This window comes from Microsporum canis, genomic scaffold (assembly GCF_000151145.1).
Source record: "Microsporum canis CBS 113480 supercont1.1 genomic scaffold, whole genome shotgun sequence".
Taxonomy (NCBI): domain Eukaryota; kingdom Fungi; phylum Ascomycota; class Eurotiomycetes; order Onygenales; family Arthrodermataceae; genus Microsporum; species Microsporum canis.
In genome coordinates this window covers 1853428-1870617 of record NW_003299169.1, presented here as the reverse complement: position 1 = coordinate 1870617, position 17190 = coordinate 1853428, and the positions used below count along the sequence as shown (strand labels likewise).

The 17190-nt window shown below is 48.5% G+C and overlaps 6 protein-coding genes across 6 annotated transcripts; 3 read left to right on the top strand and 3 right to left on the bottom strand.

The window, feature by feature from the left end:
• Positions 1-175: 175 nt before the first annotated feature.
• Positions 176-2875, bottom strand: MCYG_00688 (RINT-1 family protein; the record flags this gene model as incomplete). Its single annotated transcript, XM_002850538.1, has 5 exons — positions 176-1792; positions 1853-2000; positions 2062-2364; positions 2419-2666; positions 2702-2875. 5 exons carry the CDS (start codon positions 2873-2875, stop codon positions 176-178), a joined length of 2490 nt encoding a protein of 829 aa, XP_002850584.1.
• Positions 2876-3107: 232 nt separating this feature from the next.
• MCYG_00687 (DNA ligase) lies at positions 3108-5582 on the top strand (the record flags this gene model as incomplete). The annotated part of the gene is made up of 1 exon (XM_002850537.1): positions 3108-5582. The coding sequence occupies one exon, from the start codon at positions 3108-3110 to the stop codon at positions 5580-5582; it is 2475 nt and encodes an 824-aa protein (XP_002850583.1).
• A 385-nt stretch (positions 5583-5967) lies between these two features.
• On the top strand, positions 5968-6758 carry MCYG_00686 (macrophage binding protein; the record flags this gene model as incomplete). Its single annotated transcript, XM_002850536.1, has 2 exons — positions 5968-6671; positions 6713-6758. 2 exons carry the CDS (start codon positions 5968-5970, stop codon positions 6756-6758), a joined length of 750 nt encoding a protein of 249 aa, XP_002850582.1.
• A 273-nt stretch (positions 6759-7031) lies between these two features.
• Positions 7032-8017, bottom strand: MCYG_00685 (glutamine amidotransferase subunit pdxT; the record flags this gene model as incomplete). The annotated part of the gene is made up of 4 exons (XM_002850535.1): positions 7032-7253; positions 7354-7773; positions 7832-7908; positions 7972-8017. The coding sequence occupies 4 exons, from the start codon at positions 8015-8017 to the stop codon at positions 7032-7034; spliced, it is 765 nt and encodes a 254-aa protein (XP_002850581.1).
• A 1209-nt stretch (positions 8018-9226) lies between these two features.
• Positions 9227-10438, bottom strand: MCYG_00684 (conserved hypothetical protein; the record flags this gene model as incomplete). The annotated part of the gene is made up of 2 exons (XM_002850534.1): positions 9227-10244; positions 10347-10438. The coding sequence occupies 2 exons, from the start codon at positions 10436-10438 to the stop codon at positions 9227-9229; spliced, it is 1110 nt and encodes a 369-aa protein (XP_002850580.1).
• Positions 10439-11764: 1326 nt separating this feature from the next.
• Positions 11765-14511, top strand: MCYG_00683 (conserved hypothetical protein; the record flags this gene model as incomplete). Its single annotated transcript, XM_002850533.1, has 6 exons — positions 11765-12172; positions 12229-12321; positions 12379-13038; positions 13134-14130; positions 14192-14321; positions 14403-14511. 6 exons carry the CDS (start codon positions 11765-11767, stop codon positions 14509-14511), a joined length of 2397 nt encoding a protein of 798 aa, XP_002850579.1.
• Positions 14512-17190: the final 2679 nt, after the last annotated feature.

Genomic DNA, 17190 nt, shown 5'->3' with positions numbered 1-17190 from the left:
CATCCTCTGAGCTCTTCCATTGTTGATTTACAATGGGCCTATGACTTGTTCTCTCAAAAGGTGTCGGCATTTCTATTGTATATGTATAAGATTTGTGACATAGAATATATAAAAAGTTCCCAGGACAGATGAATGACCTTCACAATATATACAACTGTCTATTGTGCTTAGAAAGCTAGCTGCGGACTTCAACCCTCCTCTCTAAAACTGATCGTGCCTCAGCTTCAGTCAACGTATCTATTCCAAGCTCAGATAAGACACCTCTTGCGCTTTCATTATTCGCAAACAGCCTCTTCTCAGCTTCCCATAAGCCAAGCCCTATTCTCGTACCGTCACCAGTGTCAGGCGACTGAACTTTTTCCGGTTTAATCTTCAAGTTAAGGATGAATAAACTATCCCGGAGTTTTTTAACTGTCTGTGCTGCAAGTCCTTCACCAGCCTTTACTCCTATAGCAGCGTCTACTGTGTCACAGATATTAGAGACATCAACGGAAATCTGTGCAGCACCAGTGGTGGAGAATGAATTTCGCATCAGTATGCTATCCCAGATATATGTCTGAATGGCAAGGAGAACATGGTTGGCAATACGGCGTCTCGGCGCAACAGCCAATGTGCGAGAAAGAAACGAAAAATCAGCGGTGAGGAGCCGTAGAGTTTGCACAAGGTCTAGTGACGGTGTAGTAAGGGCACCAGGTTCATCGGAGGAAGTGCGTAAAGAAGCCCACGTTGACACCTGGTAATAAGAACGGAGAGATGCCTGGACACTCGATACGATAGTCGTTTGAATTATGGATTCGGACCGCATTCGAAGGTGACGGTATGCTGTAGCTGTTTCGTCGAACAAAGCTCCTTCAGTTTCGTCCTCAGGGTGGTCATGGTTATTGGCCACCGAAGATGAAGTACGTGCTGCAATTTCCGACACTGACATTACACCAGCTACTGGTTTTCCGGTATGGCTTTGCCTTGCTACCCGGTCCTGTAGCTCATACCAAAGTTCAAGAAAGAAGACGTCGTCGCCCCAGTCCTGCATCTTTTTCTCTAGATATTCTGCGCTTCCGAATATTCTGCATAACCTCTCTAGCCCAGAAACACCTTCTAGACTTGGTTGGCCAACTGAGGAACCCTGAACGGTGCGTCCTATTGTGGATGTCATAGCAAGGTATGCTTCAAGGCCAGAGTGTAGCCTCCCATGGAACAAGTCAAAAATGGTGATTTGGATATCAATTAGAAACCGAAGCTTTTGGCTAAAAGATGACAATGGCCGGTAAAGCTCCGTGATATTTTCTAGAAGATCATTAACCCGGAGAGCCGCCTTCGTTGGCTTGGTTGCCGTTGGGGCTACCCCGTCATAATCAATCTCACCACTGTCCTCAGTATCAATGATATTCTGATATCTGGTCAAGGCAAAATTCTTTTCTACCTGTAGCCATTCAGAGAACCAATTCTCTCCCACCAGCAACTCCCAGGTTAAACCCTTCCATGTGCTTTCTCGTGCTGGGTTCGATGGATAAGACCAGGATAACTTAAGCTCATTATCGAAATTCATCAGTTCATGAATTAAATGACTGAAAGCTTGCGGGTGTTTGGAAACTGTTGGCAGTAAATTCATGGCTTTCTGTCGCACCATCGGTAGGAGCGCAGATATAAATGATGAGACGGCATCCGAGTATAAGGACTGAAAGACTGAAGGCCCGTTGAGGCCCCTTCTATGCAATACAGGTTGTAAATATGTGGAAAAGAATTCAGCATGGGTATTGATTAAGTCCAAAACATGTGACATAAAATATTCTGGCTAGAAAGGAAATTAGTAGCTAATTATCTTCATTCTTCAATTCTAAGAGCCAGAGCATACCTTATCCAGCCTATTTGTAGGCTTGTCGCCGCTGAAATGATATTTAAATCGAAGCTCCAGTGGCCGCGACATAACTTCTAGTGGAAGTAAAATGGGTAGTTCGGAGAAATCTTTGACGTGGGCTGCAACATCGTCGTTTGGAAGGTCACTGCAGCAATCATTTAGAAAGATATATTTAACTTACAGAGTAATTTGATATGTATACTAACGGTTCTTGAAATTCTAGTAGTAGATCACACCAGCGCATCCATTCATCGATCAATGGTTCGGCAGGAAGCTCTTTCATTGGCCACTTCATTTTGTCCAAAACATTTTGTAGTTGAGCAATATATTCCGCTCGGAGGGAGTTCTTTAAATTCTCTGAGACTTTGTTCACATAATCGAGAAGGTGTGGTGTAGCTCCCTCGACTGTCTCCTGGCTTGAAGATATAGATCCCTGGATGGAACGAAGTTTTGAGTAGGACCGTAACGCATCATGCGGCGATGATTTCATTGTCTCTATCGTCTCCTTGCTATGAAATATGTCAGCAATATTCTTAGAAGCCTTGATACTCGAGAGGACAAACTTCAAATGATCTATGCCGCTTAACAGCTCCAAATACCCTTGCGACACATCAAGCCTCTGCAGTCTAGTAATGCTATCCTCAAATTTCCGGACTGCCTCATCACTATGTTCTGATTGCGTTACAATAAGTAAGCGTCGATCTATATCATCCTGGTGTTTGCGGAATGCCTCTGCCTCCTTCCGAACAGCCTCCGCATGTTCATTTGAGGCTTTAGTAGCGCTTTTGAGGATTTCCTCTGCTTCGCGGAGCTATATATAGTCCAGATCGTTAATATACAACTAACAAAAGATTTCACAGTCAAAGAAAGGTCCGTTACCTGTTGCCTCTGGATATCTTGCTGCTCCTGGAGGCTGTTGAGAAGAGAATCTAGGCTCTGAAGGTCATCAATACTTTGAATCTTGTCATTGACAAAGTCGACAAGTCTCGTCGCATCTTCAGCTGACAGGTCCTCAGCCATTTTTGCTATGCAGCTAGCTAAGTAGACTGTAAAATAGAAAATTAATGACGGTTGATATTGTTCTGGTTGTTTAGTTATCTGTGGAGGAGCAAAAAGGTGGTCACTAAATTGTCTAGCCTTGGCATTATGTCCATTTAACTGGTAAGTTCGAACGTCAAATCATCAACTCTAAGCTCTCTATCGAATATTATTTACCTGGGCGAATCGATGACAAGATGCAAGTGACTTTATAATGCCCAGTCCATCGAAAAAGAGAAAGAGAATTGAACCGAATGAATTGTCGCAGAACACCCGGAGCATTGCATCGTACTTTAGCAGCACGAGACAGCCATCTACACGACTCGCGTCCGGCTCTGAGCTTACGGACGAGGAGCTGGCTCGGAAACTACAAGCAGAATGGAATCAAGAAGATCAGAATGATGCCGGATCTTATATCCCAAGCAGCATAGCTGCGGAAAATCCACAGCAAGAAGAGATTCACGCTCCTGATGGTTCTACTTCAACTGTTATCAAGCCCACCACCAAGGATAAACCCAAGGGGATATTAGCTCTTCAGAGTTCTTCAGCAGCAGAGGATACCATATCTATTTCATTGCCGTTTGACCTAAGCCCTCTGGATTTTGACCCGCTTGAGCAAATTAAAAAACTTCACGCTCATTGGGAGGCGGATGGCGGGAAAGTATCATACACTGTTTTGGCCCGCGCATTTTCTCTTGTTAATGGCACGCAAAGCAGAATTAAAATAGTTGATATACTTGTGAACGTACTTCGGTTTATTATCGTTGGTGACCCCAAGAGCCTGCTTCCCGCAGTATGGTTATCTACCAATGCATTTGCTCCACCATATGTACCTATCGAATTGGGTCTAGGGGGATCTGCCATTTCCAAAGCGTTGAAAAAGGCTTATGGGTTGGATAACCAGGGTCTTAAGTCACTTTATAATAAACACGGGGATGCTGGTGATGTAGCTTTTGAAGCAAAGAAAAAACAATCTTTTACACTCAGACGACCGAAACCCTTGACTATCCAAAGTGTGTATGATTCCCTAATGCAGATTGCAAGCAGTAAAGGCACGGGGAGCCAGGAGACAAAGCAAAGAATTATTGAGAAATTGCTTCAGGATACGAGAGGCGCAGAGGAGAGTCGGTATATCGTCCGTACGCTGGTCCAGCATCTTCGAATCGGAGCAGTCAAAACGACAATATTGATCGCACTAGCTAGGGCATTTCTCTACTCGAAATCACCGACGGCTACCTATTCGATACGCTCACATGCTGATTTTACGATACTGAGCAAAGACGGCCTTGCGAATATCTACTCTCAAGCGGAAGAAACGATCAAAGCTTGTTATGCACGGCATCCGAACTACAATGACATCGTCCCGTGTTTGTTGGAATATGGAATTTCTAGCGAGCTTCTCACAATGTGTGGTATCACGTTGCATATTCCATTACTGCCTATGCTAGGCAGCATTACTCGCGATCTCCCGCAAATGCTAGCCAGGCTACACAGCCGATCCTTCACGTGCGAGTACAAGTATGATGGGCAGAGAGCACAGGTTCATTGTGATGCATCGGGAAAGGTCTCTATCTTCTCTCGCCATCTGGAACTTATGACGGACAAATACCCAGATTTAGTGTCTCTTGTGCCTCAAATTCGATCTGAAGATGTCTCTAGCTTTATTCTGGAAGGTGAAGTGGTTGCTGTTGACAAAGAAACTGGGGAGCTACTCCCCTTCCAAACTCTCACGAATCGAGCAAAGAAAAATGTGGAAATAGGTAGCATCAAAGTCAATGTTTGTCTATTTTCATTTGATTTGATGTACCTGAACGGGCAACAACTACTTAACAGGCCGTTCCGAGAAAGGCGTGAGCTTTTGAGAAGTTTGTTTATTGAGATTCCAAATCGTTTTACATGGGTAAAGAGCATCGATGCTTTCCCATCCGATTCAGATGCTGTTCTGAACTTTTTCAATGATGCTCTCCAAGTAAAATGTGAGGGGATAATGGTCAAAGTTCTGGATGATACACCGGTTGAAAGCCCGGGTCAGATGGTAGATTATGCCGCCATTCTTGCTGGTGCTGACTTACGTTCTGAGGTGGACGAGCTACAAGAACCTACAGATATTGCGGATACTTCAGAGAAACAGCGAGGGAGCCGTAAACGGCCACTTCTATCAACATATGAGCCTGATAAACGGCTCGAGTCTTGGCTCAAAGTGAAGAAGGATTATAGCACCTCTTCAGACACACTAGACCTGATTCCGATCGCCGCATGGCATGGCCAAGGTCGAAAAGCAAAATGGTGGTCTCCTATCCTTTTAGCAGTACGAAACCCTGAAACTGGTTCTCTTGAAGCTGTCACCAAGTGCATGTCTGGGTTTACAGACAAATTCTACGAAGCGAATAAAGCGAAGTATGCAGAAGGTAGTGATAATATCATTTCACGGCCAAGCTATGTTGAGTATTGTGGCGAGCCGGAAGTGTGGTTCCAGCCTCAGGAGGTATGGGAGATGGCGTTTGCAGATATTACGCTAAGTCCTACCTACGTCGCTGCCATCGGGCTGGTTAGTGAAGAACGTGGTCTAAGCCTTCGGTTTCCAAGATTCTTGAAAGTGAGAGAGGATAAAAGCATTAATGAGGCTAGTACATCAGATTACCTTGCTCATCTTTGGGAGAAGCAAGCGGAGAAAGCAAAAGTGGGCTGAGGTTCAGCCGGGATATTGACCTGATTTTTGTGAAGAGGACTAATACTATGCGCCTATCGCTATACAGTTACTCTTCCACACGAACAACGCACCAGCCTAGATGGTGCCGGGACTGAAGTGGATTATATAGGACGGCTGAAAAGCTGCTTTTGTTTACATATTGGATGGAACAAACGCCTGCTACGTCATATAAAGGGCAAAACAGTGAGGCCGTGAACGTAGCAACAAATACTCTGTTGCTCAATGATCGAAGTTGCCACCATTCCGTCATTAGTCTCCGGCGAGCAGACGAGATAAATTTCGACTCGACGGCCCGTGGTGTTGTGTTTTATATACTCATTTTCTAAAGCACACGACCATTATAATTGACAAGATTTGAAACAACATGCCGTTGCCACGGAGAGCTTTGATCGCTGTTACCAGCGCCAATCCTCACTTCTACCCAGACGGGAAGAAGACTGGGTTGTTTTTCTCAGAAGCGTTGCACCCGTTTGATGAGTTGCAGTCTGCCGGTTTCCACGTTGATATTGCTTCGGAAACTGGAACCTACGCTTATGATGAACATTCGTTAGAGAAAAAGTTCCTGAGCCGAGAGGACGAGGAAGTTCTGCATAACAATAATGATCCGTTTAACAAGAAGCTGAACAGTCAGATGTTCAAGGCTGGTGACCTATCACCCCACGAGTACGGTTTATTTTTTGCCGCCGGTGGACATGGTGCTTGCTATGATTTCCCAAACGCCAAGCACCTGCAGGCTATTGCATCAGATGTCTACGGCCGTGGTGGTGTCGTGGCTGCTGTGTGCCATGGTCCTGCTATCCTGGGAGGCATTCATGATTCCAACGACGAGCCGATTGTGAAGAACAAGACCGTGACCGGTTTTACCACTGAGGGCGAACTTGAGCTCAAAGTGATCGATCAAATGAGGCAAGACAAAGTCCATACGATTGAGGACTGTATGGGACCCACGGGCGCACGCTACGAAGCTCCACCGACTCCATTCGAAAACTTCGAGAGAATTGACGGGCGGCTCGTTACGGGAGCAAATCCCGCAAGTGCAAGGGATACTGCGAGAGATGCCATAAAAGTGTTTGATGGGCTTGATTGAATTTAAACACCACATCCTCCAGCGATGCGCCAATGCAATTCCTGCTGCAGGAAAATTCCTCTCATTGAACCTTTTTTCGGTGTATATCTAAAATATCAGTGTATCACTATGGTACAAACTACCTAATAGCGAACGCTGCTCAGCATATTGATCCAATATATTATTACGAACAACATTTTATGTCATATTCTGGTTCCATCACACGTCGGTTTTCTTACAATCTTCTATAGATTATTCATCTCTTATCTACATTTTATTAGAATGAGATGGGCTGTGGGTTCACTAATTTTCAGCATTTACATACGCAAACATTCAGCTTCTGACGCTGGCCCTTGCAGATACTAAACAGAGAACTCCCAGTCTTCGGGGAACCAACCAAAATGCACGTCCGGGTTACCCTCGAAGATATCATCATAGCGGGGGGTGGTGGTCTCCGGACGCTCTTTCTGCAGGTAGAATCCATGGACAATCTCCTTGATTTTCGGATGAGACCACATATGCTTCATCCACTGAAGTGCCTCCGGCGTAGCACTGGTGAGAGGGAGGTTATAAGTCCGGAAACGCTTTTCGGAGCGGGACACAGAATGTCAGACATATCACAAGGAAAAATGACTCAAGGGACATGCTGAGTATGAGAAAAAAAAATAATAAGACAGAACTTACCCATAGGACTGGCCAAAAGAAGGCATCTGCGATACTAAACTCGCCGAACAAGAAGCCGTCATCTACCTGTTTGAGCTCTGCCAGTCTGGAGACCGTATACCGCCTACTCTCGCCCCAGAGCTTGAGACAGTTCTCCACCTCTTTGATGGCGCCGTCATACACTGGGATGTTCCCCGTGTACCTACCGAGTGCATTGGTGGGGTAAGAAGTGCGTAGCACTGTGCAGAGACCAGAGTGCATCTGTGCGACTGCGCTGCGGGCTTGGGCGCGCAGAGCGGCATCTCTGGGCCATAGGGGCAGGTCTGGATGGGACTCTGCGAGATATTCACAGATGGCGAGCGAGTCATTGATCTGGAACGATGGACCGAGAGATGGCACCTCTAAAGCTGGCACAAGGCCTGTTTTCGATAGCTTCGTGGACTAAGATGTAACATCGTGAGATGGAGGGAGAGATGGGGTAGATACTAGATGTAGGTACCTCCTCCAATGATACCAGGACTGCCTCGTGGGGAATGCGGTAGTAGTCCAGTAGGACCGATACACGAGAAGTCCAGCCTAAACCGCTGGTGTTAAGATCCCTTTTTATCATGTTCATTGCACAGGCTGAAAGCAACGTACTGGAATAGCGGGTGTAAGCTCCAATGAGCCTGACCTGGTTCTCCATCTTGTTGGACTGCTCTTGTGCAAGTGTAAGGATGAAAAGGCCGTGCTACAGCAAAAGCAACGCCGGAGGGGGACAGCAGATAATGAGCTACAGGCGACTATTTATATTATATTCCGGGCATGAGTCAGTCCTGTACGATATAACAAAAAGACCTCGTGTAGTATCAACTCCACAGCATCGTATCTAAACATGTTCGTGTTAGTTATAACATGTGATAGTCGGATTAACTATACACCACCTGCTTGGGCTCTATATTGCAAACGCCACTGAAGTTCTATAGAGGACCTGAAGACGGCGACTGGCTTGACGTATAATTGAGAACCTCGAGAGACAAGTTTACAAAAAAAAATCAACCCACACTCGCGCGTGCATCCCGTATTTTGTACTTCGAAGGGGATGACGTTGCTCATGATGTCTTTTTTTCTAAGGATATTTGTTATCGAGATACTCCATAAGTTTATCGGCCGGCTAGGGATATATCGATCTCGTAGGCGACGACTACGCGGACATGAAGCCGCCGATCTAGACTCTTGATCCCTTGAGCCTATGCTAGGGTTTGCGTCCTCATTTCTTAGCCATGTCCGGAGTACTTCGTAAGTAGAGATTATTTCAAGTAATCCTGTCTCCCTTTGACTTAATAATATCCGTTCCATGCAATCAGATGCTTTCGTGTTTGCGCCCTACGGAAAACTTCTTCAACGAGCATCAAAAAAACTTGATATGTTTTAAGCAAAGAAAATGACGTAAGAAACTAGAAGTGACACGTGACTTTTCTGTTATTAATAAATTACATAAGTTTACAACACGAAATTTGCGCGTTGACGCGTCGCGAGTTTCTTTTTAGTGAGCTTTTTATATTTACGCGCCGAAAGAGGAGAAAGCGAAAAAGAGCATCAAGAATTTGTCGTAAACTGAAGACTACATACAGGCCATGCTTTGTAGCGGGCGCTCCGTACATGATGATTGGTGGCGGTAGATCGATGAAACCGTACAGCTGGGCAGCGATTAAAAGATAAGGCGGCAGGGATATTAAGCTAGGTCATAGAATATGGCGGGATGGGGGAGAAGAAGAAGGGTTGTTGTACAGGGTAAATAGCACACGTGAAAGATGGCAAGGGTAGAAGAAAAAGGGAATAAAAGTAACACTGACAAGACCGCCAAACAGAAAATATCTGGTTCATGATTCAATTAACAAATAGTAGAAGGGAGCTATATGGGAAACTCCTCGCCAAGCTGCAGTGCCAGACCGGCAGCACCAGCGGAACGCTTGGCGGTGGAAGAAGAAGAAGAAGCCCTGACCGGACTTGGCGGGGCGAGGGCGTCAAAGTTGAGTCTCTTGCGTACCTCTTTGGTGGTGCGAGGGGTGCGTGGTAGATTTGTCAGAGGTGTGCGGGAGTTGGCGTTGTTGCTCGACCAGCCTCTCTGGGCCGGGCTGGGAGTGACGTTGACAAAGTCGGCAAAGTTGAAGGGTTGGGAGTGCGTAGGCGTGGAGAGGAGCTGGAAGGGTATGGCGTGTTGGGTTGGTGGTGTGGAAGGGAGGAAGTCTGTGTGGGTGGTGGGCTTGCCGTTGATGGTTGCTGGGGTGGGCGAGTTGGCGAGGTAGAGGAGCAGATCGGCCCCCGAACCAGAAGCGGAGGCATCTTCGTCTGTCTGGGCGTGGAAGCGGCTTCGTCGGGGAGGTGGCGTGCATGGTGGTTGCTGTTGTGATTGGTGTTGGAGGGAAGAAGAGACCTGCTTTGATAGCTGTGGGTCTATGTCAAGGTGTCTATCGATGTCCGGGTCAGGAATGGTATCCGACTCTGAGACAAAGGAGGACATGGCCTGGCAGGTCCTTCGTCGAGTCAGGGGTGACGACTGCGGCGCAGCAGCACCGGCACCATCCGTAGTAGAAGCAGCACCAGCAGCCGCATTCCACGATATCCGCGGCATCTTTGGTAAGGTCTGGTGTCCCGCCGCCCCCGGATCACACCGACGCCGCTTGCGAGAGCCAGAAGAAGTCATGCACTGCATCGTCTTGATGTCGAAGGTGGCAGCATGTCGGCTGCGAGAGGACCGGGGAAGCTCCCTGCTCAGCATTGGGGTCCGGACGGGGGAGGAGGTGAAGGGAGTCGAGTAGCGGGCATCCGCAGAGTCGGACGAGGAGCAGTCGGAGCCTGTCTCGTGGTGAGACTGCTGTCCATGGTGGTGGGAGACGCTGTCCGAGTCTGACGGTAGGGAGTCCCTGTCCCTGTGAAGGCCATGTAGACGTTCATAGCGGACTTTGGCGAGCCCCAGGCGGTCCTGAAGATTGAGGGATACCTGTGCACTGTTAGCTGGCACATGAACCTACCAGCGGTTTATGGGGGTAACCTTTTCTACCTGAGCGATGTCTATCTTGTGGATGGCCTTCTTTGCAGAGGCGGTAGGCGAGGTGATTGACATCCTCCACCTAGCAATATTATGTCTGTACCCAAGGATCGAACTCTGAGGGTCTCTATTCAAAGGGGGAGAGGGAGGGGGAGTTCCTTGTGTCCTCGTCGCTCGTCGCTTGCGATGCAGGGTTTTTCCCACCCCAGACTTCCCACCGAAGAACTTGTCCGGCGTAGGTAGAGTGACAAGGGTACTCCCTTTTGTCCAGCAGTCGCCAGCAGGATTTAATGCTTGTATACCACGCTCGTCCGTGGGGTCTCTTGGCCGGTGGTGTCGGAGTCGTCGTCGTCGGTCGTTGGTTGTAGCGAGGAAGAAGGAGGTTGAAAGGGCGAAAAGGTTTTAACTAAAGCCATAACTAAAAAAAAAAGAGGGCCAGCCACACATACAAACAAGCTACAGGGAAGATGCAAGGGACAAGTCGTTTTGTTTACACTTAGCATATACTTACTCATATCGTCGTTATATACGTTTATCCATCTATCTATATATATACATTTGTAAAACAACTGTCAGTCTGTCAGTCGGTCTCTACATAGTCAATGTCTACCTCCGGCCATGATATGCTGCTTGCCACTACCAGAGACAACTGCGTAATGCCTGCTTGCATGTTATGGACTGATTGGCCCTTGGGCGCTTGATAAATAAGTAATATACGTGTATGTACGCCTTCACTCGTCCTTCAGCCAATGTCCGCTCGTAGTTTTATCACTGATGGAGTTGCTGGATCTCCCCAGGGTGAAACAGGGATCGCCAGTCTTACTCTTTTTTACCGGGCGTGCTTAGAGGCTTTACCTGGAGCTTTAACTGTCTTTAACTAAGCCTTTAACTAAGTCTTAGCTGGCTTAACTAAGGCTTCTAACCGCTGCCGGGATCCTGCTGTCTTGCCTGCTTCTTGCTTATTCTTCCTTTCCCGTCCCTGCTGCTGCCGCCACCCAAAAGGCAAAGCAAGCATATCCCAGGAACCCGCTGGGCCCTGCAAGAGATGGTGAACCTGGATTCTTTCTGTGGTTCTTGGTGTGTCTTTCAGTGTTCTTGTTGTCTGTTGGTGATGTTGACGCTGTGAAGATAGAGAGCAGCCAGAGAAGAAGACAGAAGAGAAGACAGACAGAAGACAGACAGAAGACAGACAGAAGACAGACAGAAGACAAGACACAGATATAGAAGACTGTTGCACCGCAGGCTATCACACACAACTTCTTCTTCTTTTCTTTTGCCTTGGTTTTTTTTTTTCCCTAACTACATCTTGGTCGAGTTCCTGTTGGTAGCAGCAGTTCTGCTCCCCTCACTCGTTTAAAAGGAGAAGAAGGAGAAGAAGGAGGAGAAGAAGAAGTCGAGAGGATGGCGTCCGGAGAGAAGAACAAGAGCTCTGGGATGACCTTCTTCAAGGAGCTTCGTCGTCGTTCGAGGGCTAGTTTTCAAACGAAGCCGGTCGTGAAGGTGACGACAGCAACATCAACGACGCCCTGCCCGTCTCTTCCGTCCAGCAGCGCCGGCGAGTCCAGCGTCAATGGCAACGCAAGCCTCGATAATGGACATAGGAATGGACAGACGAACGGGAATGGCATGTCCAAGGCCTCCACCACCGATTCCTCAGTCCACAGCCCCGGCAACACGCCTCCTCCCTCGATCAAGCCGACTCTCTCGTCCGGCCATCTGCCTTACCTGTCCAAGTCGGAGGGATGGCTGCCCCAGCCGCCCCAGAGGACGGTGCCCATCACCTCCCAGTCATGCAGGAACAGCATGGTGGTGCGTTTTTCTTCTCTGTATCTATACTATGGCTGCTAACATATAGCTATACCCAGGGCATCAATCCAACGGCGTCAAACTCGACCAAGAACTTCACTCCCACCTCGCTTTTTGCTCCCAGAGTGCTCTCCATCTCAGACAATTCCTGGGTATGCGTTGGATGTTTATATAGACAATAAAAAGAAGAACGAAGCTAATGAGACTAGGTGAACCAAAAACTCCTACTACTGTACGGAAACATTGGCGATCGGGAACCCCTTAAATCTCCGGTCGACGGCAGTATCACCATCTACCACCTCCAGGACTCCTTTCCTTCTGTATCATGGCCGGTTCGTGCGTCCTGCTTCAAGGCTCTGGTCCACCTCGTTCCTGGGCCGAATCGCATCCGCCTCGAGTTCGCCTCACCCAAAGCGGCTCCCTCAGCCACTCCGCATACCTCCTGGATAAACATCAATTACCTTCCCCTAGCAAACTCGCCGCCCCTACAGCTCGCCATCCTTCTCGGCAGTGACTCGGATGCACAGTACGACTCAGCTCCCAACAAGGGTGCCAACGACCTCGAAAATGCCGTCCGCAAGTTCAGGATGGCCGCTTACCTCTGGCAGGCCTTTACCGGCGAGCAGATGTTCAGGAACAACTTTGGACGGAGGTGCTTCCATTTCGAGGAGGAGTGGCAGACCGGCAGCCTGAGCGGTCGAGATGCGGACAACGGTATCATGCGGAGCGAAGCCAAGGTTCATATCATCCGCTGTGACAAAGACGGTCGAAGAGCTGCGGGCCTCAGTGCTGCCACGACTGAGGACCGAGGGCGGTCTCCTCAAAGGTCGCCATGGACTCTGTACGCAAGTACTTTGGCCTACGGCCCGGTGAACAGCGTTACGTCTCCGTTCTCTTGCTCGACACACACTGGGACAACAGCACAAAATCACTTACCGCTCACGCTGCCCTGGGCTCCTCCCAGTCTGCCGACCTCAAGCTCGCCCTCTTTGGCTCCCACGGCCTGCACAGCTACCCTTCATGTCTTCAGGATATCGTATCAGCCTTCACGGACTGTGCCCGTACGGACACGGCTTATGTTGCCAACCACAACAACGAGTGTGGAAGCAATTGGGAAACCGCCAGTTCATCGCTCGGCCGACATCTGCACGAAGTCGGCCATCTGTTTGGCTGCCATGACGCTGAATCGGGCATCATGGGCCCAGACTACCTTCGTTTCAACCGTACCTTCATGACCTGGGAGCCCTACTCGACTCGCACCAAGGAGCGAGGCGCGCGTCTGCTGCTCCCGCCAGACGAGTGTGGTTGGCACCGTCTGGACGTCCTCAGGTTCCGCTTCCATCCATGCTTCAAGCTACCCAGCGATCCGCTCTCGCCTCCCACAGATACCATCCAGCTCTGGCCAGTTGACGGTGGGAAGACGCTTGTCACCTCAGGTGCAGGCATCGCCTTTATCGAGATCTTCACCTCTGCCGACAGTGACATCCCAGCTTCCTTTATTGAATATGTCGACGCCGAAGCTGGTAACAGCAACATCCCCAGGCAGATATGCTTCACCGAGGCGGAGATCCGTGCCCAGCTGCCTGACCATTGTCGAAAGTCCAAACTGATCCGTCTACGCATCTACTCTGGCTGTCTCTCTACGTTTACTGTCGCTGACTTGGCTACTCTCAAGAACAAGGACAAGGAGTGGACTGTCAAAGTGCCTACCGTCACTGGACATGGCCAGTTAAGCTACCGGGGATATATGGAGAGTTCGCAGGGGGAGAGACATGAGGTGGTTTTCGAGGCAAATAAACTACTTACCTCCATCAAGGTGTTTGCTGGTGAGAAGCCGGGGTTGGACGTTGGGGCGCAGGCTAGGGGAACGATTGCAGGCATCGAGTTCCGTTACGAAGATGGGACCAGTCAGCTATTCGGAGACAAGGGTCAGGGGTTGATTGATGGCGAGTACACACTCGGTAAGCTACTTCTCTCTTTACCCCTACGATGAATGAACGAATGAGTGACTAACAGGTGCAGACTCACGACGGGGTGAAATTGTTATGGGCTTCCATCTGCGCGCCGACGGGGACGGAGTACACGGCATTGGAATCCTTACTAGTTTCGGTAGACGGTCCGGCGTTTATGGGTGCTCAAAGGCCGGCCAGGGGTATGTTGCATACACTTTCTACTATTCCCGGTACAACCACAGGCACAGCTTACAACTAACCAAAATGCTACCATGCCACAGCGGTACATTGCTTCCCCCCAGAGGATACAGGATCACAGGCGTTACAGGAACGGTAGGAACTGGCATAGAAGCCGGCATCATGGGATTTTCTCTTATCATCGCTCGATAGACGGACGACATGGGGGAACCTAACTAATTAATATCATGGTACACTAAAATCCCGCTATGCTACACTACGCTGCGCCGTGTCAACCATCAACCCATGGATCAGAAGCAACAAACTATCTCTCTCGCTCATAGGCCGAGCAATCACCGTCTATTTTACACCGAAGCAACGTCCCCCTCGAGGCTCGTGCGCCATGGGAGGCTCAACGTGAGATGGTTTGGCTGTCCCTTTTTTTCACCCCAAGGCAATAAAATAAACGTTCACCCTTTTGTTATCTCTTTGTTCTTCCTTTTCTTTTCATCGTCATATCGATGAGGGGTATGTCTCGATCTTCGACACCAAACCGTGGGTTGCTATCCACCCTTAATTATCCAGCCTGCTGCGTCCACTCCCTCGGTTCTTCACATTCCCCGGTTCATCAATGGCCAGTTAACCTTGTCTTTTCTCTTCGCCCCGTCTTTCTTCGTCTCTTTGCTCCTGTTGACGTGTCCCCCCTCGTTTTCTTCTACCTTAATCACTAATAAAATAACCAGCACAGAGAGGGGGGAAACACGCAAAATACATACGCAGAATCACAAAATAAGGGATCTGGGATATCAGGCAGAATGGAAGGGAGGGTTACTGTTCGGCCCTGTGCTTTTCTTTCTCTTCTTTTTAATATAATATCGGAGCATGTGGTTTGTCTTGTTACTGTTGTTTTACTTGCTCTACTTGCCTTTTTCTTTTATTTGCCTGTCTTAATTGATTTGACATGCATGGTAAAATATATTTACGATCAAATGACTTTTACCTTCCTTACCCTCCTTGTTTCGCCTCTCCGTTTGCCTCCGCCTATCTGTCTATCTTCCGGCTGTTTGACTCTGGCTCTCTACTCTCTGACTCGGCCTTTGCTCTAGTGCGATATCTAACCAGAAGAAAGGGAGAGGGTGGAAGTCGAACTGATCAGCAAATACGCCATGAACTCTTCCCGCAAACCACTGTTATAGCACACCAACAGCGCATCGTCCTTGATATGCCCTTCTATAACTACCAAATAACTAGCGCTAGCGAGCTACAAAGACGAAGAAATTGGCTTCGACCCTACCGAAGTCTACTACTGAGGCTCCGTGCGAATCTCCCAGCCAGTTATATCTTCTCAACCGACCTTTCCCCCCTAATCTCGACCCGGGCTCGTTTCTTTTTCTTGCTTTAGTTCTTCCTTCATGAACTACGATCGATCGATCGGTTGGTCGGTGGGTTCGTCGGTTAGGTCGGTCGCTCGGTCAGTTGGTCGATGGTAGAGTGCTGAGAACAGTCCATTCCCTGGTTCAGTTCTGGTCCATGATAAGAGACAGAAACGAAATGAGATCGACCTGCTTTTTATGGTTTGGCTTTGGGGCTCGGGGAATTTTTTTTTTTTCATTTTAATTTCCCCGGGTCTTGATTCTTCGGTCAAAACAACTTCCCTCTCTATCTCGAGGTGCACATGTATACGCTTCCTCTCTCCTAATAGTGCGGTCTCGTACTCCAGCACTAACAACAACAAAGCTCACATGCTGTGTTATGTGGTGCGGTACATGGGGCTGTATCGCCAATGCCTGCGCCACAGGTCACTAGACACTAGAGACACTTAGGGGCGATCTGTTCTCCTCTCTTGGCTGGGGATGAGGCATTGATTGTGGATGATGTTGTGGGGGAGGGGAGATCGGGGATCGAGAATGCAGGCTGCAGGCTGCAGGGCCAAGTGCCTCGGATGCTGTGTTCCCTGTTTAGTCTGAATCTGCAGACAAAATATGGATGGAGGAGCTACGTTGCTTATGCTGAATGGCATACGGCAATTCCGAGACTGTCATGCCCACCATTCGTGGGGGAGGTGGAAAAGCCCATCAGATTGACTGGCGGATGCGGTCAGATGCTGATTGATAGTCAGTTGGACCCTGCAGTCTGACTCAGGCATACCCTATGCACCAGGACGGACAGACGGGCCGCCAGACAGAAAGTCAGGCAGGCAAGCAGTCAGGCAGGTCAGAGATAACAACCATCATCTGCTTGCTCCATATTCGCCCAAAAACAAAAAGTCTAGATTGAGTTTTCCGCTGTTTTTGCTTTGTTTTTTCATCTTTCATATCCCTTTCTTCCGCCCGGTCAAACTCTCAGCGCCCTGTTTAACGTCAGAAAAACAACCTTCCAGGAGGGAAGAATATACAGACAGCCTTCAATGGAGAGTGTAGCAGATATATCTACCTATGTTTTGTTATTACTATTTTTTTTTTTGGTTTTGTTTTTGCCGTCCGAGGACCCGGGAGTTCATGTAAGCGTTGGAACCATATCCCATAATTTAGGTACCGGCGACGGGGATGGGTTTGATGGCAGCGACAGGGCCAGTTCCCTGGTCATCTTACATGATATTATTTTCTTCCCTAGTTCTTTTTTTTTTCATATCTTCTCTTCTGAAACACTCATATCCTGCTCGCCCCAAATCCCGAGAGGGTGGGCCTTATCCGCTCGACTTGCAGCTCTCCCGGAAACCGAGCGGATGAGATTACAATGGGGCCGAAAATAGGCAAGTCAATGCCAACACAATGGCTTCCTTATTGTTACTTGCCCTTTTTCATAGTCGAAGATGTGTATATGAGGTATTTTGCTCGTGCGGGCCAGGTGAGACTAATACCTGACCAATACCCTTTTCCATGGGCTGAGAAG